The 23027-nt window shown below is 40.3% G+C and overlaps 1 protein-coding gene across 6 annotated transcripts; it reads right to left on the bottom strand.

The window, feature by feature from the left end:
- Window positions 1-11797: 11797 nt before the first annotated feature.
- On the bottom strand, window positions 11798-22690 carry ss18 (SS18 subunit of BAF chromatin remodeling complex). Of its 6 annotated transcripts, XM_012916763.5 has the most exons (11): window positions 22506-22690; window positions 21947-22023; window positions 21761-21845; window positions 19836-19992; window positions 18418-18648; window positions 18026-18196; window positions 17625-17702; window positions 16064-16186; window positions 14604-14734; window positions 14116-14178; window positions 11798-13361 (listed from the first exon to the last, which is right to left on the bottom strand). In XM_012916763.5, the coding sequence occupies exons 1-10, from the start codon at window positions 22572-22574 to the stop codon at window positions 14161-14163; spliced, it is 1140 nt and encodes a 379-aa protein (XP_012772217.1). In that variant the 5' UTR covers window positions 22575-22690; the 3' UTR covers window positions 11798-13361; window positions 14116-14160. The 6 variants fall into 6 exon arrangements, 3 of the variants coding, with proteins under 3 accessions (XP_012772217.1, XP_004542784.1, XP_004542786.1); XR_013094075.1 differs by having other exon boundaries at window positions 14116-14734; XR_013094078.1 differs by lacking the exon at window positions 22506-22690 and adding an exon at window positions 22139-22157 and having other exon boundaries at window positions 14116-14734.
- Window positions 22691-23027: the final 337 nt, after the last annotated feature.

Raw genomic sequence — 23027 nt, 5'->3', positions numbered from 1 at the left:
CATCACTGCTCCACTGAGGGAGAGCCTCTGCCATGTTTACTGTCATGTTCCAAGGTATGCTGCGTGGCTTCAAACACATCAAACACATCTACAGGAATACAGATATTGGGAATGCCATGGGGATCCACACGAAAGGGTACAGACGTACTCCTCAAAACACACATGCCCACAACTCTGTTACGAGCGCTCACAAACCGCACAAAAAAGCAAATCCATTTTTAAAAATGCTGTTTTATGTATTAACAAATAGTCAGTAATTGTGATGCAGACTGCTTATCCAGAGTGTGGCTTAATATTGGATAGAATCGATTGTATTGTGTCTCATTCATTCTTAGCATTGTATCTAAATTTGACAATATGCCGTTTTTGTCTCTATAGTTGTTTCCATAGTAACAATGGCAACAGTTACACCTAGGATGTAAAAGGAGATGATACAGCCAGTTGAGCCTTTGTTCAGATTGTGATGGCTGAGTGGAAACAAAAACAGTCGTGTACAGCTACAGTATTTGACAGTTTTTGTGTGTGTGTTTTGCGCTAATAGCAGTGTCGCTTATTTCCCCTTACATCCCTTATCTTTACTATAGTTTCTCATCAAATTAACAGGTGATATATGATGCAACTGATACCAACAGAATATCGACATACGGTCAAAAACATGTTGTCTTTCAGCTCAATCACGAGGCTTTTGGAGTGCACTATCACACAGTTGTGCTTGATTTATGAAGAGTCGTCCAGACTGATTTGACTAGCAAAGTGCTCCCCTCCCGGCCTGCTGTGTGTAGTGTTGAAAAAGGCTGAGTTGTTTGCTGTGCCTCTAGGCGTGAGGATGAGGGGGAGCAGCCTGGAGTTCCTGCCTGGCTCAGGGGGAGGTTGGACTGGATTAGACGGCTGACAGCTGGGCCACATCTCTGGAGGCGCAGGGCGGAGAGGCCCCCTGTCTGACTGCCTCTGCACCAAGTGTCAATTTGAGCATGAAGGAAGGATGGAGTGAGCCAAAGAGTAAGTAAGTGAGCAAAGTGGGGCCACTGGTAGTCCTGGGTGGATTGACATCAGCTGTGCATGGGCCGTGCACACCGTTAAGCATCAGGAAACACACTGTTTATTTAGTGGGTTTTGACTTGGGGGCACAAATGTGTGCACACTCGAACAGACACACCGACACAAGACAAAGTACTCTTACGAGGTTGCAGCTCTTGACCTCTCTAGTTCTGGCTGCGATGTTCGTTGCCATCGCTGCATGATATCGGGAAAGCATATTAAACAGGTTGAGCTATTTAAGTTGGAAAAAAGAAAAAGTGGGTTTTGCTATTAGCTGCATTTGCTTCAAAATCAAAGTGCAATCTTTTCTTCACCAAATCAAAGCTGTTCGGTAATGCAGAAATGGCAGTGAAACTGGCTCGCCTCAGGTGGTATCCTGTACAATTAAGTGCAATCAAGAATACAAACTACTTCAAAATCAAACCCACTCCTATTTTATTTCTATTTTCAGTGATGGAATATGTAATTAAATCTGACTCCTCTAAGTAGTTGCATTACTTGATAGGCTGACTTTGAACATTTGCTCCTACTTCCAGAGGAGATTCTTGATAGATGATTTGATTGTATCATGCACAACAACTGGCATAATTTTCTTCAGCAGCACAATGTTAATATGAAGAATGTTCCAGTGCCTTATGAGAATTTTCTATAATAGGTTTTCTCTAATCCTGGGAGACTGCTTTGTGTATTTCCTGCACTGAGACTTGGCTATCACTGGGACGTGGGATGTGGGCCGGAGTCGACTTTATTAGCTGGTGATGTTCTAATGTGATTTATTTTTATAAATGAGAGAGGGGTGGGAATGCAAGTGGGGGTGGAGGCCAGTATGCAAATGCAGACCCTCATTAAACACTACCACCACCACACAACATTATCTGCTGCTCCTCGGATTGTTTGCGTGCATTAACGAGATGCAACCGAGTCGGCTAACTAATGACAATGTAATGATCAGAGCATTTATGATAAAGTCATCAGAAGCCGTGACACTTACACTTTTGATGTATTAGCATGAGCTCTACCACCCATACACTCAGGTGAACCCAGGTTCCGCCACACTTTTATCCATTTGAGAAGTGGGGAAGTGATTACACATTCAACTTTAGACTTGTGACCCTTAGAGGCAGGAAACAACTTATCCCGTCTTTACTTTTTAGCCAGAAACTTTGTGTTTCCACTTTTAGTGAGTTAGAATTACAAACTCCACTGAAACAGCTGAAATCTTTGAGGCCAAGAAAAAGTCTCATTGATAAATATAGGGACTGCTATTTGTTACTCCACGGAGATATTTTGCTGCATATATTGTAAATATCCTGTTCTTGCCCAGGGTGCTAGGGTCCATATTTTTGGACTTTATCGAATAGACTTTTAGCATGCTTAGAATGATTTAAATTACGTACTACAAATATTTAATAATATACATTTTCATTTTCGTTCCGCACACATCAAATAAAATATACGATGCATGAAACCACCACCCACATAGAAATGTAATTAGTGCATTTTCTTCTTAGAGTTCTTTGCTTTGTTTTAAATTTATTTTGTAAAAATGCCCATGCAAGTCTTTACAGCAGTTTTATTTCTGGTCCTTCAAACTTTCCTATGAAGTTGGGATACAGATCTCTGGGGATCCTCACAAGCCCATTTCTGTGTAAAGATGTTTATCTTTATGGCTTTTGCGAGAATGAGGAGATTAACCCCATAACTAGCAGACATCTTATAGTTGATCTGAGCATCATTAGTCCACATTAATAACCCATGGAAGTGCAAATGGGCTTTTTTTATCATCTTAATTACATGACATCTGAGCTCTCTATCTAAAGATGAGTCTCTTCAGAGATGAGACAGGCCCTGTGACTTCGAGGTACTTGTTTTTGTCTGCGCATCTGATGAAAAAAAAATCCTGGTGCTAAAGAACGTGGGCCCATGCGCGCACGCACACACATATACACACACGCACTAAACTAAAAAGGATGCCATTGCCCATTAGAGAGATGGATTGACAGGAAAGCAGAATAAATCTTTGTGGCAGTGAGTTAGAAATATAAATAGAGCACCTAAGATAGATTTGTCTCTGGTGTTGATGAAGTTACCTTTGGGGGTAGAGCTCTACCTTTTTAGTAATGAGGACAACCACAAACAGTTTGGTCTCCTAACGAGAAATGATGTTTTCAGAGGTGCCATACAAAAATGCCATAGAGTAACACCTCGCTTAAGCATTTTCTGTGATTCTCCACAAAAATAGCAAAAGTGAGATGTACTTGTGAAGGAATGGGCCCCACCTGGTGGCTTTGATGTACAATATACCCTGCTATAAATAAAGAGGAGAAATAGCTTAGATTAGCCTCAGTTTACCACAGTATTTCAACACCAACGCAATATTTTCAGTGAGATTTTTGTTTTTTGAGACATCTTGGGTGGATGGAGAACATTATATCTGCTTCAGACTGACTTTAGAAAATATATATTTTAAGCATTTGGGCCTGCAGATGGTAACAAAACAGAAACACATACAGTTGAATAGAAAATAATAAAAGAATTAAAGTCTTATGAGTGTTAAAACGGAGACCACATGTTATTTTTAAGTATCTTTAATCAAAACTCCCCTTTCAATAATGACGGCTATAAAAAATACACCATTAACAGCTGAATAATTTTAATTAGATCAATGAATTATGGTAAAATCAGGTAGGCAGGGGAGGGAGGGGAATGCTCTATTACCCTTTTTATCATCAAAGTGAGTGCTGTGCTAATTATGCTAGTAGCACCCAGTCAGAGCCCACAAGAGACTGATAACAGAGCACTGCCCAGGGTTAGAGTGATTGCACTCACTTCCTCTTTGCCATCTCATTGGGCAGGTTGAGGTTGCTGATATTCCTGCATTAATAGGATGCGCGATGATACAAAGCAACATTAAGAAGGTGTGATGTGCAATGCGTGGTTTTTTTGTTCCCTTTTTAACCCGAGTTCAAGAGCTGGCATCCCATTAGAGCTCTATTGCTAATCAATGTGAGACATTATAGGTTGTATAAATCACACTCTGACACCTGCTGTATGGGTCGTTAACAGAGAACTCACCAGGGAGGGATAGACAGAACAAACATGCAGACAGGCTGAACACAAATGTCTGAGGCTCAGGATAACGAATTGATATTAGACCGTCATTATGGTGACCCAAAGAGCTGATCAGTGAGGAGAAAAACTGGTACAAAAGGGGGCCATACAGCTAAATAACTAGTAGTGATGCGTCTGAGTTAGTAAAGAAAACATTGGTTTAAGTTTCTTACAAAGATGCACTCACAGACTCGCTGCTTTCTAATAATGGTATGTAATCTAGGCTCAAATGATTATTTGCAATTTGCAGTTCCCAAACAACCACAGACCACCGGAGGTGTTTCTCAAATATTAGGAGGAAAGATGAGAGAGGTTCCTGTGAAAATTTTTAATTGAGGATGTAGATATTCTGCCCGAAAAGGCATGCAGGAAAGTGCACACGCAGGCATTTGTAACCTGAGTGTGGTACAGAGGGGGACCATCTGAAGACTCGCAGGCTCTTTGATGTCTTGTGAATACGGGCATAATGCATGTGTAATTAATAAGCCATTTGCATATGATGAACTAGGGCACTTAGTCAATGTTCTCGGGATACAAATACCTGAGGAAAACAATAACAACTGAGAACATTAAAAAAAAGGAGTCTACGCAGAAAAAGACAAATCTATGGCCCGCTTCGGATTAGAAATACATTAGCAGCTAATTATGTCCTAATTGCCAATATTTTAGCAGGTGTTTGTACTTAACCAGTGGTAATGCCCTCCTGGAACAAGCTCATCAGGAGTATTCTCAGGTGAATCTCTGCAGTCCTGTGTGATTATTATGCGACAAGATGGACTTGTGGACAAAAACATGGATAATAAAGAGGCTGCCGAACCTGGTGACAGTAACAACAACAAAAACAGCAACATAATAATAATCATCATCACAAAAAAATAACCAAAACTCACAGTGACACTGCTACCACCACCACCACCACTACTACTTCTACTACACATTATAAGAAGAAGAAAAATAAATGACGTAGGAAAAAATAGAAGAAGAAGAAAGTACTTGAGTCCCATCTGTGATAGAATACCAATGTAATCTTGACAATCATAAACTGTTATGCATGCTGAAATATTAGTGCTGTGAGCACGCAGTTCAAAAAGAAGTATTCATTTTTTTGGCCAAATATTTTCAAAGCAATCAAAGACTCTGGGAGGTGGAATTCTCTCACCTAATCAAACAGCAAATGTAACCCAGCGCTTGATTAAATATTGAGCTACGGAGTTTCAGATATCTTTTTTCATTGGCCTGCTGGCATTTGGCAGCAGGGGAGCATCAAACTCCTATAAGTCCCCAGAGTTAGTCCACTCTGGAAAAGTGCTGAGCCAGCAGATCAAACTGTAGAAATGTCACAGAGTGAAAGAAAATGAGCTACAAGCGTGCATCGATTGAGAGTCTTCTCCACATCTTATAGACTTCCATGATGTTAATATGAACAAAACCAAAGTGAAGCTAGAATTTTTAATGTGCCTGATTTTTCATAATAAGACAAAATTAGGGTTTGTTGTATGTCAGTGTCATTGCTTATCACCGGGAAATAGTATCACTTATCACTATTTAATAGTAATTAAATAAGACTGTCTTTAAATCAAGCCTGATTTTTTGTAATTAGGCCATTTTCAGTAATTCTATACTCGTATTCTCATGGTTTTCACTGATAGTGGCAATGCAGCTATTTCTCTGCTGTTCTTCTGCAGCATTATCGCAAAAACTACCTTATTGCTGTTGGGAATCCATCATCTCCTGCTGTGTCTGCACATTAAAAACATTAATCTGCCAAAATACAGAGTCACTATCTTTTATTTTTTCTTCCTGTCACCCTCCACATCTTCCTCCTGGTTCTGTCGGAGACTTCTTCCTGTTAAAAGTGAGATTTTCCTTCTCGCTCTTGCCAAGAGTTTTCTGGTTGTTGGGGTTTAATTTGGATTATTCTAGGGTCTTTACCTTACAATATAAAGCACCTTGAGATGATTGTTGTTGTGACTTTGAGCTATAAAAATAAAAGTGGAATTGAATTCACTATTTTTGGTGAAGAAGAAATCCCACATTTTAAACTTTTTTTAAACTAGAAAATTACCTTTTTTTTTCTTTTTAAAATGAAGACAGTAAGAACAACTGAAATGTGCACTGCCAGACAGAAATAGTTGCAGCCAGAGCGAATGTACCAATCCACATTCTCAGTGAGGTGACCTGCTGTTGCTTAGAAAGCTCTTTGCATTATGTGACGCATGAAATCTGATTGTGGTGACTCATGGTATGAATCAAACGTTTAGTCTGCTGTCACTCTTCTGTTACCTGTTCAATGCATTTCAGCCTTATCTAACTACACTTGTAGTTACCAACACCAACCATAGGTGTCGCCAAATCACGGAGCACTGAAATTTTGAAAGATCATATCTTTAAAGTTATTAGTAAGGCCTGTGCTATTCCAAGATAACAACACGCGATACCTGTTGTAAACATCTGGTGCTCATGTCGCACGGATTCGCCGACACATCGGTAGCTCATCTTGCTCTTCATAAAAAGGCAGATTTAGGCTATGCTCTCAGAGTTGCAAATCCACATATCGTTGTTTGTTATTAAAATGATTCTAAACAATCATTCAGCCCTTTGCCTCAGTTTCACAAGTCTGAAATGTCATTTTGACAGTTCCAAGCTCAATACCCAGTCTTACATCAAATATCTGTTCAACTTTTTCCCCCATATTTTTTTTTTTGTTCTACTCCCCACACTCACCATTGTATTGTTCGACCTTGAGTGAGATGCTGTCAGGCGCTTTTTAGAACATAAGCGTTGCAGTTTCCCATAATCCACTGGGAGTGTTGAGGTGAGAGCTGTGGCCCAGTAGCACTCTGAGTGGCTGGCAGCGGATCAAAAGCAAACGAGGTTCCTGAGCTCATTCCAATTATAACAGCACACACTATCAACTACAAATACAAACAGCACATAAGTGATAGCACTGGTGGCCTGGAGGACTGCTGCCAGAGAGCAGGCAGCATGCTAATCAGGATACCTCTTGCCATGGGCTATTTAGGGAATAGCCTCTCATCCCACCAATTCCCCATGCCTTAACCAGGGAAACGAAAGAGAAGAAGGGGAGTGAATTCCCTGAGTGCACAATCCAAGGACAAAATATTAGAAAATGGATCTTTATCTTTGCTCTTGGCCAATATCCATATTAATTGCGAGAAAAAAGAACAACAATACAAATGCACTGAATAAAATATAAAGAGATTTGTCAAATACATACAGCTACAAATTAAGACCACCTCCTATACTCTGCTCTTATGTTAATTCAATCAAAAGGCCGACATAAAATAATGTCTAAAAAATTACTTAAAAAAATAATAAAAATATACCACGACTAATTTAATTTTCGTCCCATTTAATGCAAATTCCACACAGGCTTTCATTGACTTCACTAAGTAGGAATCAGACCGTGCCCTAAGGTTTAACCTTTGCAAAAGCAGAATGTGGAAAAACAAGCTCCTCATTCATTTGCACATCACTTCACACTGGTTATTGCAATTAGTCTGATTATTCATAACAACAATCTTCCCAAGCATCCCATTGTAGTCCGCCAATCCAGCAAAGTGATTTATATCCGGTCGACTGTCATGGGGAAAAAGGAAGTGAGATGTTTAGAGTAGTTCTGTGCTAACGTGCGCACGCCCCCACCTCACACGGACATCCCCTCAGAGCTTGGCAACTCTCCAGAGCCATGCAGGGGCTGCGGAGTACAGCGGGAGCCTGAGTGAGAAGCACACATTGTGCACTGCGGGACCCCACCAGCCCCGGCCTGAAGGCACAACTCTCAAGGACATGGAGAACTGGGGCAGAGAACTTCCAAGCTTCCCACTGTTAGGGCAGGCTGAGAAAAAAGGGAGAGTTTCCAAAGTGTCTCGATCTGTTTGAGCATTACCAGTGAAATGCGTTGTTAAAAGGGATATCATCAGTTCTCTTGTTCAGTAAACAATAATCAAGCAAAAGCCTGTTGTGCACAGAATACCTCTAGTCTGCAAGACATTTAAATGTAAAATGTATTATATAGAATTCACAATTAAACCCTATTATGTGTTAAAGAAGGGGTTAGACTGGTGTCACATCTCATATAGGTGGGTTACATTCCAGAGGAAAATGGTTAGAATAAAGTCTGAGTAGAAGTATTGAAAATGTGTGTGTTAATATACAGAGTCTAATCTCCCACTCAAAAATAATTACTGACCTGTATGACATTCGAGCAAGTGATACATTTGAATCAGCGGCTGATACAGCCTCGTGATCTCCATGTTGGGAAGTGTTTTTGCAGACAAATAAATATATAATCTGAAAACGGAGATATGAAGTTCTACTGAATATTTTTGTGAATAGTGACAGTGATAGATACAGTCCAGTTTTCATAAAGTGTATTCAAAAGCAGGGGGAAAAAGGCAAGGTCTTCAACACTGCTGGAAGAAACAGTATTAGCAGCAGCCCTTTACCTTATTGTCCTTCCAGTCAGGAGCTCGGGATTACTGTGGGTCAACCCCCCTCTTCCTACAACAGGGAGAAGAAACCACACTGATCTGAGATGGAGTACCCCCAACAAAACCTTACCACATCGACCCATGCCACCATCCTGGGCCTCTAATGGAAGTCCTGGGCATCCAGATGCCTCCCCCGCTCTGACATGGGCGTCAAGTAGCGCTCTTCTCATCACTGGAAGCAGCAGGCTTCACAGCTCTCCTTTTCTCTCCCTGGGACTGGCTTTTTTGGAACATTGCAGGCAGATGTGTCCAGATGAGCACGTTCTAATTTGTAGGCCCAGGTTAATGCTCTGCCAGAAGCCCTGGAGGATCAATAGCTTTATTTCCCTAAAATGCCGGCATGGTGAGAACCAGCTCACGGGGTGCTTTTAATACCGCCACAGTTCCAGCGATGACTGGGTTGTATTGATTGTGCCCATGTGGAACTACGTGCACCTTCTGGGGAAGGATCTATTTGTGTCACCCTGGGCCGGGATGGGGGCTCCACTGGAGGAGTTGAGAGCTCAGCCAATGGAGGATGCCAAAAACATCAAAACAGCCATGTTTACAGATTACCCAAAGGGAAAGCAAATTACAGCAATTATGCAGGCTGTGGGAATACTAATATCAGCATACCTGCTATTTTACCCAGAGACTACTTTTTTGAGGCTAGAACACATACAAAACAGCACACTCAATTTGATTTGATAGCTAAACCCTCAACAAACGATGGGATTTAAGCGAAGCTCTGCACATCAAATGCATGCAAAACAATGTCTTTCTAGGGGATCACCCTGTTTGTGTATCGTCAGGTCCAAAAAATCTTTTCAGTTGTTTTGAAACTAGATATAATAGCTTACACAAATATGCGTGAAGCGAGCGTGTATCTGGCAAGCATAATGCGATACTAAACGTTGTCTCGACCATATTTATGATTTCTTCTAAACAATGACAATTAATCTTTCTTTGTAAACACAGCAAATTGCTCTACGGAAAACTCATTTACTCTTGCAGCATTTATCTCATACATCAGTGCAGAGACAACATACAAAGGAGTCTTATCCAAATCGCGGGCCTTTTGTTTGCAGCTTTCCTGACATATTCATGACTGGGGCCATAATAGTCAGATTTCTGTTATATCCCCCAGGGAGAGCAGAGAGAATGGTGTCACATCCAATTACCGCAGCACACTGTAGAAGTAAATCAAAACTCGTGCCGTGAACTCTGCAATCCGAGGTGCAAATGCACGCACACACAAACAGACACGCACTGTACAAGCAAAGCGGTCCAACAGTTATATCAACATTGATGGAATATCGGAAAACACATTCTTCTGCTAACTTGGAGGTCATTTATGGATTACGCAGGGAAATGGGATTAGCTGGAGGCTGTTGGCTGCCTTCTCCTCAAAACATAAATTGACATATATAAGATCTAGGAGTAAGTGAGGCAGACAGCGCTTACTCAAGACTTTTCAGTTATGGATTTGTTTGCCGGCGTTCAGAAACTGAATGAGGACTATGATGTGCTCCCGTTTGGACGAGAAACAATCGGGTCACCATACTCACCCACACCTTCTCCTCAGCACCAATTTTTTTTCTTTTCTCCCCTGCAAGAGAGAAATGGATGCCTTTGTCTTTTCCTCCACAGTAGTCTTTGGGAGGCCTGGTGGTTTGGTGGTTGGAGGGTATCTCAGCAGTGCATAGCCCCGTTTCACCCTGGAGCGGTGCAAAGCTCCTGCCCAATAAAACAGGCTGCATCCCCAGGGCCCCTCCCTCAAGCCTCCAGTCAGGGCTTGTTTTTGCACCATTTATTTAGTGTGACACATCTCCAATTAAACTGTGGAGGCTGCTGCATTCCCCCCATAACTACCTCTTATACCTCCCCATAGACTTTCTGTCACACTGAGAGTGTGGGTATGAGAGAGTGAAAAGGAGAGCTAGTGTGGAGACGGGGGGGGGGAGAGAGAAAGAGAGAGAGATCACATCTTGCCTGCCAGCTATGATCACGATGTCATTTTCTCCTCAGTGGTTAGGAGCCTCCTCTGAAAGGTGCCCTGAATTATAATTATCAAAATATTGAACAAGATAATCATCCTCTTAAATGATGCTGCCACTTCACTATTTGCCATCACAGAACATGCATGGTGTAATGCTCTCCTGCAAGCTTTCTTGATAACTTATTTAGATCTGCACAGCCAAAGACATCTTCTTTTCAATGGAAAAACAGGTGGATTTTTCGAATGTTAAGCTTGTCGAATGTATTTCCAACCCTCAAGCATCCACGAGAGCCTAAAAAGCAAAGCTTTTATAGGAAGCAAGAGTCTCCTTGCCACCTCTTCATCCTCCCACGACGGCCCGAGACACAGTCACAGGAGGAGTGACTTTGTCCGACCCCAATACCGTCTGCAAGAGCGCAGCTGAGGGCAGCAGCTGCCAGGGAGGACTGGTGGGGGAGCGCCCAAAACGCCAGCTCTGCCAAGCAGAGGGGCCAGGGGGAGCCCCAGTGGCAGCTGGGAAGGGTGGGGCAGCCAGCTGTGGAGCAGCAGGGTGGTGGGGTGACTAGGCGACGCCACTAAACCTGAGCAGGGATACACAAATGTTCACACAAGCACATAAAGCAAAAATAAAAACAGGCGCACTGCAAAAAAAAAAAAGTTCTTTCTCGCTTCTTTTCTTAAAGCACTTCTGCTGCACTCATTAATCCAAACACACATTTCATCAGCACTAAGGCATCCCAAGCAGTCCGCAGCGCTCTTAATACCGCACCGCTCTCCCATCACGTGCTTTGGCCACACATCTGGTGTACCATCTGTATCACTCCCCCCAATGTGACAGGTAGTCCCTCTCCCTCTCTGGAGGGAGCAGAAGGGGAAAGAGGGACACGGAAGGTAATTTTGGGTGTAAATGTGGTCTGGACCTCTCTGGATGCATCTGGACAAAGCAGACACGCTGCTGAGCAGGGCAGGGTCATTATCAGTTGGAAACTGACTACCAGATAGCAGATGAAGACAAAACAATTATATCATACTGTCACATTATGACAGCACCAATAGTGCACATCTTGTTTATGCTGTTCAGGATGAATGTTTCTGGTGTCATAAACAGTCTCTTGATAAACTGTCAATATCTATAAATTACACACGGCAAAATATATTAAAGATTCTTCCGATTTATTATAATGTACAGTTATACATTGCCATGACACAAATGTGACCACCACTTAAATGGGGTGCAGAATGAAAAATATTAAAACAACCATATAAACAATACCAGGAGGACACTGAATTCCTCTTTTTATGTCGCTGTACACGTGGGAATCAATAAAATATGCACCATAATACAGATATCAAGCCAGTAATATAAAACTGCACAACCAGTCTTTACTGTGAAATTAAGGAATCGATTTCAGAACATTATTTTCACATCTTATGTTACATATTTGACAGTAACAATCATTTATTCACACACAACACTATTTGAATGGCATCAACTTAGACGTTTATTCAAAGGGGAGGAGGGTTTCCAGCACTGTGAACAAACTAACGTTATCAACTAACAAATGAAGTACTTGCCAGATATATTTGTAATACCGAGTTGGATTCTTTCCCCATCCACTAATTTGCAGTCAATGGACAAGACTGAGGTGCATGTATAGAAAAAGTAAAAAATAAAAACAGGGCTCCAGAGAGCATTTACTCACAATTTTCAGTGGCATCTGCTACATATTACCTCTTCGGGCGCATTTATGAAATAGAGGCCAACAACCATTATTCTGTCAAGTACTGTGGGTTTGGGGAAAAAAAAAAAAAAAAAAAAATTACTCACCCACTTTTTTAAGAGAAAAAAAAAAAATCTAAAGAACTCGCAGAATACACCAGATTTCTGATAAGTATGATGTTCATATTTGTTTACTGATGAATTACTGTGTATGTCAAAAAAAATCCCTGTTCTTATATTTCGGTGTTCGCGCTGCTGATGTTGCAGATTTAATTTAATTGTTCCACAATTAAACAATTAAAGGAAATGTGCTGGATGGGATCTTAAAGAGCATTAAAAAAAACCAAAGAAACAAAAACATTGACACATACACTTGATGAAATTAACAACACAGCTTTAGTACTAGTTTCCAATGTCTTATACAAAGTTAGCTTGATCTAAAAAGCATAAAATATATTTTTACATCATCACATACATCAAGACATGTACCATGGCCTAGCTGGAAGTTCACTTGGTGCACCATTTCATCTTTCCCTGTCCCCCACACAATTACCTACTGCTGGCATTATTGCTTCTGATGATCGGGGAGCTGAAGGATCGAGAAACAATGCACCACGTAGATTCAAACTGTACATTTACATCATGTGTTATCCAAAATTTTGTTAGCCCATTTCACAATCTGCAATGCTAAAGGATAAGGCAGTTCCATTTTTAAGGCATTGCTGCTTTGAGACATACTGGACCAGAGGTGACTCGCTGACTTTGACGTAATGTCAGCAAATATGATAAACATGACTACATCTTATCAGCAAAGATAAAATCCCAAAGAGAGGGGAAACTGTATCTTGTATTTTTGAGCATTGTGTGTTTGTGTCCGAGAGATTAAAACCATCATTAAAGTCTGCTTCGTAACTGACCAGAGGTCAGAGCTTAGAGATCAGAGCAGAGCTGTGTTGGTTGCTGTGATCACTTCTCATTGCTGGTAATTTCCATACTGGCCCTGTGGAGAGAAATGCAACATCCTCGTGATACTGACCTTTTCAAAACAAACAAACAAACAAAAATAAATAAATAAATAAAAAAAATCAGAAGTTTATGTTCACAAATCTCAATAAGGTGCAGACAAAAATCTGTGGTTTCAACCATATCATACTGCAAACCGTGATTTATGCCTGCACTGACTGGTTTTGACCAGCAGATGGCAGCATAACCTCACAACCTGTGAGCTCTAAATTCGAACTTTTTACCTCAGGTTTCAGCAGCAGCATGGCTGAGGACGATAATCCTTATTAAACAGTGGACACTAATTTTCAAGTGAGACAAATTCAGTGGAAGAACAGCAGTATTCTCTTTATTCCTACACAGGGGTCGAAGTATGTGTTTGACTTTAATGGAAAATGCAATGGAAGCAAATTTGGAAACAATGATTTGAAAGATAAAATTTAAATCCAACAAACACACTGGTTATGAAGACCAGTGTCATACATTGTAGAGATTAAGGACAGTCAGAGAATGTGAGCTCCTGTCTGTCTTATTACAATCTAAGAATGCTGTGTTTCTGGACCTCATATCTTTACAATTCGACCCCTGGTTAATAAAAAAAAGAAAAAAAAATAGAAAAGGAAAAATTTAAGAAAAAGAAAAGATGGGTAAAGAAAGACAGACGAGAGACAGAAGAAACAAAACAAATGCAAATTAAGGCTAGGTGGTCAAGCGTCTAGATTGGACGTTGAGGTCTTCACAGCAACCATTACCTTTGCTTCTTACAGAGCTAGTCAGGGGTTCAAATCCCTGGGTCTTTATTTCCTCATGTGCCCCTGAATATTCAAAGATAAAGATATCAAAGTGTAGCTGTGGTCCCCACATAAGACCACAGGAAATACAGGGCAACAAACAGATCTTCCTTTAAACACTAGAGCAGTCTGCATCAAGTTTAAGGAAGAATCTTCTTTAAAGCCCTCATATTTCACTGGAATGGCATACCACATTAGCCAGAACACAACAATATTAACATAGAAAACCCTTTTAGGAAGAACACATTTAACCACCGAATATGATGACAGCATGCATAACGTACTACTGCTTAATTTTTACCATCGTACTTCACTTACATTAATTACTGGTCTAACTGAGAGTTATATATAACATACAACTTAGCATGGCAATAAACACAGTAAGAGAAAGCCTAAGTGCAATGTACAGACAAGCCTCTGTCACTGTCCATTGTTGGCGTTATACTCACCTGGTCATAACCATAAGGGCGCTGCTGTTGGCCCTGTGGGGGACCGGGTTGTGGAGGGCGATAGCCCCCATACTGCTGTCCCTGCCCTTGAGGATAGTTAGGATACTGTCCTGGGGCACTTTGGGAGGGACCTACAAACAAACACATTAATAAATGGAGAACTTTTTATGCTTGTCAGCCTTGAGTGAACCCAAAACTCTTTGATTGCTGGGCACTGTTAACAGAGAAATGAAATGCTTCCACACAGTGTAGTTTATTATGAACACAGTTTATTAAAAAGAAGAAGAAAGGATATGGAACAAAAAAAAAACTAATTTAGGTTGAAGCACTGAAGCATGCAGTGCAGGAAAATTCTATAAAAACTGACTGTCAACCAGTGTTACTGAAGTGTTAAGGTGCAGCATCAAAAACAGGTTTATACTTGAAGTCCTAATCCGGCTCTGATTCTGCCAAACTCATTTCCATTTTTCTTATGCTTTGGACTTGTTATTCTGAAAACTTTGGGAAATACCTGTTAGTTTACATTAACTAGTGGGCTGCAATAAAAAAAAAAGTGATGGATGACAAAAAGAATAGCGGATCTGTCAGACCCATTTGTTACGGCTGCCTCCACCACGCCTGACTCAGTAATGAATGAGAGCGAGTGAGTCAGGCTGGAGACAGGCAGTGGTTCCCTAATGCAAGGAGACATCAAAGAGATTCTGTTGGTCTTCATTAGAGGAGCAAGCATCATTTAAAAAAAAAAAAAAAAACCCCCAGAAAGACAGGAAAAAAAGCAGGGGGGAAAAAAAAGGTTGTGTATATATTATATTATTATGTTATATATGCTCCTGTACAGATGTTGTGAAGGACTGGGCAAAGTCTGACTGGAGTTGAAGTCAAATGAGGCCCACGCAACATCATTAGGCGCTCATAATGCCTTATGCTGTTGAGCATAACCTTGTGGGGGCCTGAGAGAGCAGGCATGTGTATGTGCCAGATGGATCTCACCTCACAACCTCTGCGTCTCCAGTAGCTCATTACTTGCATGAGCTCTGGCTCAGACAGAGGGTGAGTGATGGAAAGTTGCAGAGAAAAATGGGATGAGGAAAGAAAAGCCTAAAAGCTGCAAGAGCTACACTGAAAGTGCAAGGAAAACATTTTTTTGACAAATTTATTTCCAGGTATTGTTGTAAAACATGAATGTTTCTACTTTCAATTATTTTTCAGACAGTTTCTATTATCATGTATAATTTGCTAACATGATATTACACAGCACTACTAAAATTAAGTAACTGTAATCATTAAGAACGGTTGTGTCATTCAACTCTCTGCTCAAAATGATATCTTGATATGCACAAAGCTTAGTTACATCAAGCAACAGTGTATAAAGGAACAATGTTTTTTCAACGGCTATAAGGCACCCAAAGAGGGCTTATAGCGCCTCCTACAGGGGAAATAAAATTTTTGCCGTAACTCACCATATCCCTGTTGTTGGGGTGGATAGCCCTGTTGACCTGGGTACTGCTGCTGAGGAGGATATCCCTGTTGCTGAGGTGGGCCTTGCTGGTATGCCTCCTGCTGCTGGCCATATTGAGCATTACCTTTGAGGGGGAAGGGGGCAGCAGCGAATGTGAGCAACATGTTATTGACTACAGCACAAAAGCAAGGAAGACTGTGAATAAAATATCTTACTATCCAATGAAGAGATGAATTTGATTTGTAAGAGTATGATATGTGCCAGTGCTCTTATAGAGGAAATAAAACTCAGACACTACTGCTACACTACGGCTGTAGTAGGGAGTGTCAGGGTCAGAAGTCAGTGTCCAGCCACCATATCAGATTTGTGTGAAGTATGAAGTCTAACATCAGTTTTGTATGAATAAGTACGAATATAAAAATAAAGTACAAGTTTACATATTAATAATTTCTTCTAAGATAGGAAAAAGAGGTAACAGGTCATTATTGTGAATTTCAAACATGCACAATCATATTTAATAGCAGCACATTTTTAACATACATATTTTTCCTCATTTTTGCCATTAAAACGACTAAAAAGAAAAACAAACAAACAAAAAGAAAAATCCCAAAGCAAATCACTTGTGTTTGAAAAGTCAAAAGAGAAACAGTGTAGAAAGAGGGAAAATCAAAACAAAAGGAGAAAAAAAAAAGGTAAATGTTAATTGAAGAAAAAAAAAGAAAAGAAAAAAAAGCTACATTTTAGTAGGTAATCTTAAAAGTGTGTTTTCTTATGCAATTAATACTATCCCTAAATACACCAACAACAAGAAAATCTACTGCACATGAGCCGTTATATTTTGACAAGAATGCAAAGGTGCCATACTTTAAAAAAAAAAAAACATTTGAAGACTTCAGTGTCGCTACTGCGGCTCTTAAACAAACCCCACAGTTTTTGATTTCAAATGTCAGTCTGCTTTACGTGAAGTGGACAGAGGCACACCTACAAGTGCTTATAAATATGAATAAGGTGGCTGTGGTTCAGGAGGTAAATCGCAAAGTTGGCAGTTCGATCCTCTAATCTACATGTTGAAGTATCCTTGGGCAACATAGTGATTCATAAGTTTCCCCCATAGCATCTATTGTAATGCGAGTATGTGAATGGGTAAATGAGGAAAACTCTTGAGAGCTCAAATAGAAAATATATATAAACACATATGTACTTATCAGCTACTGCACCAAAAAAGTGCAGTAGCATGATATCAGGCTACTTCTGCACAACTTTACCGTAATGCCTCAAATAAGACTGTCCCTGACTTTTCTTTCACCCCAACTCGAAGAGACCCGTTCACGAATAAGCGGAGTCAGCATTACAAGAACTGTATGACTGCTTAGATCCTGATTTATCAATGGACAGCAGCACCTTTGTTTTTTACTTTGATTTCCCCAGAAAATAATGAAGAAACTGAAGTGTTTGCTTTGTCACAGTCTCTTTGCATCATTTGTGTTTTAACACAAGTCCTGGGTTCATTTGTTGAGGTTTTTGTTTTTCCTTGTTTCCAAGCGGCTGGAAGGTTCTCCTACCTTCTGATGCTCCCTGTCCTGCGTGACTGTACTGGTCCCCATAGTAGTCTTCCTGCCCTGGATACTGCTGAGGGGGTCCTACATACACATACACACAACATACACACAAGTAGATTCAAGGTGTTGTTGGATTGGTTGTGTGAGGGGAAGAGTAAAGAGGATGGATTCCTTGCCACTAGTTCCTAGTAGAAAGCTTTCTTTTGGTCACTTGACTAATTTTTATAGAGGCGGGAGGCTCTAGGTTACATCTTTAGTCGCCAACATCTCTGTGAGCAACAGTGGAGGAAATAAGAGGGAACTGGGAGGAATGAGAGTAAGAAATACAGGAGGGTGGGTTAGGGAGAGGAAAGACCAACACTCACAACTCGCACACATAAGAAACACACTCCGAAAGAATATACCTTGCTGTGGGGGTCTGTAGGGCGGCATTGGCCTTTGCCCCATGACATGATTCCCCTGGTTGACTTGGCCAATCATGCCCATTGGGTTCTGTTGTCCTTGGTAGTGCTGTCCACCACCACCAGGAGGCATGTTATATTGCTGTGAGGGAGGCTGCTGGTGCATCATTGGACCTGAAGTAAACAAAAAAATAAAAAATAAAAATGAGCTGTCAGAGAAATGACAAGGCACTGCAAAACCATTTTCAACATGTTAAAGACTTTTCTTTTGTGAATGTATTTTTAGACCTATTTCACGTCCACGATGACTAAAAAGAAAAGAAGGGCGATTTTATACAATAATGCAATTGGAAATTAATGCAATTGAGTAGAAGATAACAAGTTTTCTGCTTTACCTTGATTGGGCTGCATGTTCATGTTTGGACGAGGCCCATAGTTTCCCATGGGTTGGCCTTGGGTCATATTCATTTGGCTCTGAGATGGCATGCCCTGGGAGGAAGGGACAGCGTGATTGTAGCCACCCATGGAGCCGTGGCTGCTGGGGGGCATATTCATAGAGCCACTGGGCATGTTCGGGGGCTGGTTGGGGCCTGGACCAGGACCTTGCATGGGCATGTGATTAGGTCCTGAAAAATAAGAAGATCTCCATGATGCTTTGAAAGGTAACAGAAAAATATATATATATTCTGAGACTTCCAGTAGAATTGTAAGTTACTATTGATGCTATTTACATCCAGATGACTTTTCTAATAATTTCATCACAGAGTTGACAATCATAGTTTTCTTGTCTCTATATTTTTCCCTTGTCGATAACAACAAGAACGAGCAGTCATCTTGAAGGATTCATTCCAGCCTGCCAAATCTAAGTCTCTTGCAGCTTTGAATAACCAAACAAACTGGATAACAGTAGCAAGGATCAGTTGATCCTGGATCACACAGTTAATACTGGATCTTCTAAGCAATGTATGAAACACGGGGTCCAGATATCACAATTCGAAGGAGAACAATAATAGAGTGTTTTCTATGTTGTGTGACTACTCCATTTCTGCACATAGTGCTGAACGATCAGGTCAGGGGATTGTTCGCTGTTGCATTTTCTCGTATCTAGCACACAACAAGAAATACTCCACTTATAGTTTGCTGCCCGAGTGTGCAGGAGGCAAAGGCACATGATGCCCACACACTTGCTGTGAATAGCAAAGGACAAATACCTAAATTTTCAAATGGCTACAACAGGACATTACCCAGATTTTGTGCTACGCAGCTGGCAGGTTAAAGACTGTTTAATGTCTGATCCAACTGTGTATGATGTTACCTTTGTTATGTAACAATAAGAACTGCATGATGGGAAACATGGGAAACACAATGTGTACTACCAGGGCTTGTCAAATATCTTTCATTTTTCCTCAGTTAATTACCATGTGGTGCAGACGTCAGCACATTTTGTTTTATAAAATTGTTAATTCAGTTCTTCTTAAAAAAAAAAAAAAAAGAAGAGAAAAGAAAAGAAAGAAAAGAAAATGCTCCCTCCCAAAAAAAAACAAAACAATCAATAACAGGAGAAAGACAATGATGCATGCATGAACTATGCTACTTCAGCAGAGAAGGATAACCACAATCAGATGGAGAATCAAGCCCAAGACCACCACAGCTGGCAAATGGGTGACATCATCCTTCAGCATGTTTGCCTATAATACCTTAGAGCGACCTCCCTCACAGTTCTGTGGTGTTGCTAGGCAACCCAAGTGAGACAGGAACTGAGGGAAAAGGAGAAAGAGAAAAGAAAGACAAGGCAGGGGGGGGGGACACATACCAGGCATCTGTCCATTCATCTGGTTCTGCATATGTGGGGCTGGAGGGCCGCCGCTGACCATACCCTCAGAGGGCATGTTGTGACCGTGAGGAGGCTGAGGAGGGGGGCCACTTTGGTTCATGCCACCAGGACCCATGGGCATATTTTGAGTGGGCGGCTGTAGGTGCACAACACAGACAAAAAAATAAATCCACATGACCTCTCTGAAAACAGATCTCAACCTGAGCCACTCGAGATAAAAACTCCTGAAAAAAATATGATAACTCTGATACAGAGATTGCGGCATTCATGTAGAACACTAATGTAAGGAGAATAAAATCTATTAATATACACTGAAAGGAAAAAAGTTTTTCAATAAAAGGAACAGCTAGAAACCTTCAATGATTAAAAAAATGCATAGATAGACAAAGTTGCAACAAACTGAACAAAACTGGCTTAAAAAACTAGCCTGAACTAAGACTGTTATGCATGCAGCAGTTTAAACGGTTTATGGCTTAAAAGCAGCAATTAAAACCGTTCTCTAGTCTGCATTTCTTTCAAACAGCTGGTCCTAATCTCAGCTGTTTGAGTCATTGACAACCCCTCCAGAAACATGCTCACCATGCAGCATATTAAGAAAATGAATGTGCCCACACTCATCATCTGAGTTTAAGGTATGTAAGCAACATTTACTCATAAGAATACACTCACTCCTTTACTATATGATTGTTAGCAAATCAGTGACTTCAATCACTTTTGTAACCACTGTGCTTCTTCGCAACTACGGATGGGAATGCAAGAATAGTTCCAGTTGAAAATCGATAACAGATTTTAATGGAATTAATCAAGTCTAATAAAATTCTATGCCTCCAAGCTTATCAATTCTTCTTATTCGATGCCGACAACTGTTTTGCGTAGATGAGCACGCCAAATAAACTGCAAATAAAAGCCTTTTTTGGGCCATTTCTACACTGTGTTCAGACACATTGTACACAGTGTTGCTTGTTGATGCTGGGAACCTTAGGGCTGAGTAATTGATCAAGTTTTAATATGAATTAAGTTTTGGCTTCCAAAGGTAATTGAGATATAATGATGACTCTTTATCCCCATTTGCCTGCATCCACTGTGACTGGCAGTTGCTCTTGTGAGATGGGCTTTCTCGGGCTAACTTCAACCATTTTTTTCCCCTCTCTCCATGTACCTATTTACATCTTTTATTGGAATTCGGTTATATTTAACGGTCAAGGAAAGCACACCTTTATTTGAGGTTTAATAAATGTTCTAGTTGATAAACACTCCTTTGAGTTAATCAAGATTACATTTAATGACTTGAAAAAAATAAATTGTGCTTTTAGTTTTTGACATATTTGACTCTTGTAGCCTACTTGTTATTCAAATGGGTAATTGTTACAAAATGATTAAGAGCATGGATAATCCAACTATAAGCAGACTCAATAATTACACTACTACTACCAATAAAAACAATATCAATATTAAACACTACTAACAAGTGCCTGAGAGCTTAACCAAACTGAGAAATGAATAGATTTTCTCAGCAAAGGATTCAATTTGTTCACCCAAAATATTTATTCTACTTAATGAAGCCTTGCGAATGAGCACTACTGGCAATAAATCCTTAAATGGCAGCTACAACAGCTCAACAGATAGCACTCATACATAAAGAAATACTGCAGTCTGTTTGTACTGAACATCCATAACAATGAGGGTTTTCAAAAGACTTATTTTAATTTTGCTGACAGGGAAAAAAAAAAAATCATGACTTTGTTCAAAATTCTTAATCTCATTAAAAAAATGTTTCTTTAACATTGATGATTTATCTAAAACACCCAAGTGACCTGAATTGGGTATGATCGAAGAAGACAGGTACAGAGAAGACAGTCAGACATTTCAGTCATTCACAACAACCACTAAGAATTCATACTCACAGCAGGGAGGAGAGACTGCATGTTCTGATTGGAGTCTGCTATCGTCGCCAAGTACACTAAATTTCTGTGCAGCATCTGTTGATACCTGGGCAAGTGAACAGTGCAGTGTTTGAGTGAATGGGAACTTGAAATAAATATAACGTGAAATAAAAAAAATAAAAAAACTTAATAACTCAAATAACTTACTGTGAACACTCAGCCGTTTTGCCTTTACTCTGGAAATCCATTATGCACTGGATCAGCTGGTTGTTTTCATCAAGTAACTGCAATGGTAAATTCAGATATTTCTATTACGTGTGTTACTCAATATAACTTCCCAAAATATTCATAATAAAGCAGACGAACTTGGTCATTTGGCGTGACAATTAATTTACTTGCCGAATGTTATTCTGTCTTAATTTTGAGACAGTGAAGGGTCGTGTTTTGTAAAATGTGAGTGTGCGTTTCTAGCCAACAAAAGACGCGTCTTGCTAGCTAGCTGTGCTTTGCTAACAAAACCACAGGCCTCCATTAACCTAAAACACAATTATACGTTAGTCCGATAAATCCACCCAAGATTCGTACTCCACACGTGGAGTGCCGTTTCCAGGGAGGTTCATATTCACCGCGCTCTGACCCTGTAACATTGTTCCTGAGCTGCTCACAGTTGGACTTGGATGGGCACTGCTACATTGATTATCTCAACGGCTAGCCGCGTTTGATGCCACAGCCTCCATTCTGCGACGCGCTAAAATAGATGAATTACCTTTTGTATTCCAGCGGGTGTTATATCACCCTTCCCACGCTGTCTGTGAGGTGCAAATGCCACCGACATGGTGATACTATAGAATATTAACGTAAGCTACAGCATAAAAGTTAAAAGTAGCTAACACACTGAACAAATCGGTAGAACTCAGATCAAGCAGTTGAGAATACGATGCAATTTCGTAATGCGGTGGTCCGTTTTGGGGGACGAAGTAGCACATTTTAACTCATAGTTACTGATTTCTGCTTGTTCTGACCATACATGAGTAATTGATGTAAAACTTAAGATCAGATAAATCATAATATATAAGAAAATTTATTTAAATAGCTAAAATCACACACATTTTGGCTTAATTAAATTACAATTTCACCTATTTTTCATATAATGGAACAGTCTAGAGCTAGACCATAAGACCATATAAAATAAACTGCCAGAAAAAGGGGGAAAGCGGAGCGTTTAGTGTATATATCTAATTAAAAATAACATTGCATATATTTTGGTAGTAATAACTAATATCAGTCC

This window comes from Maylandia zebra, linkage group LG18, assembly GCF_041146795.1.
Source record: "Maylandia zebra isolate NMK-2024a linkage group LG18, Mzebra_GT3a, whole genome shotgun sequence".
Lineage (NCBI taxonomy): Eukaryota > Metazoa > Chordata > Actinopteri > Cichliformes > Cichlidae > Maylandia > Maylandia zebra.
The sequence above is the reverse complement of the archived record's forward strand: the minus strand, read 5'-3'. Positions and strand labels throughout refer to the sequence as shown.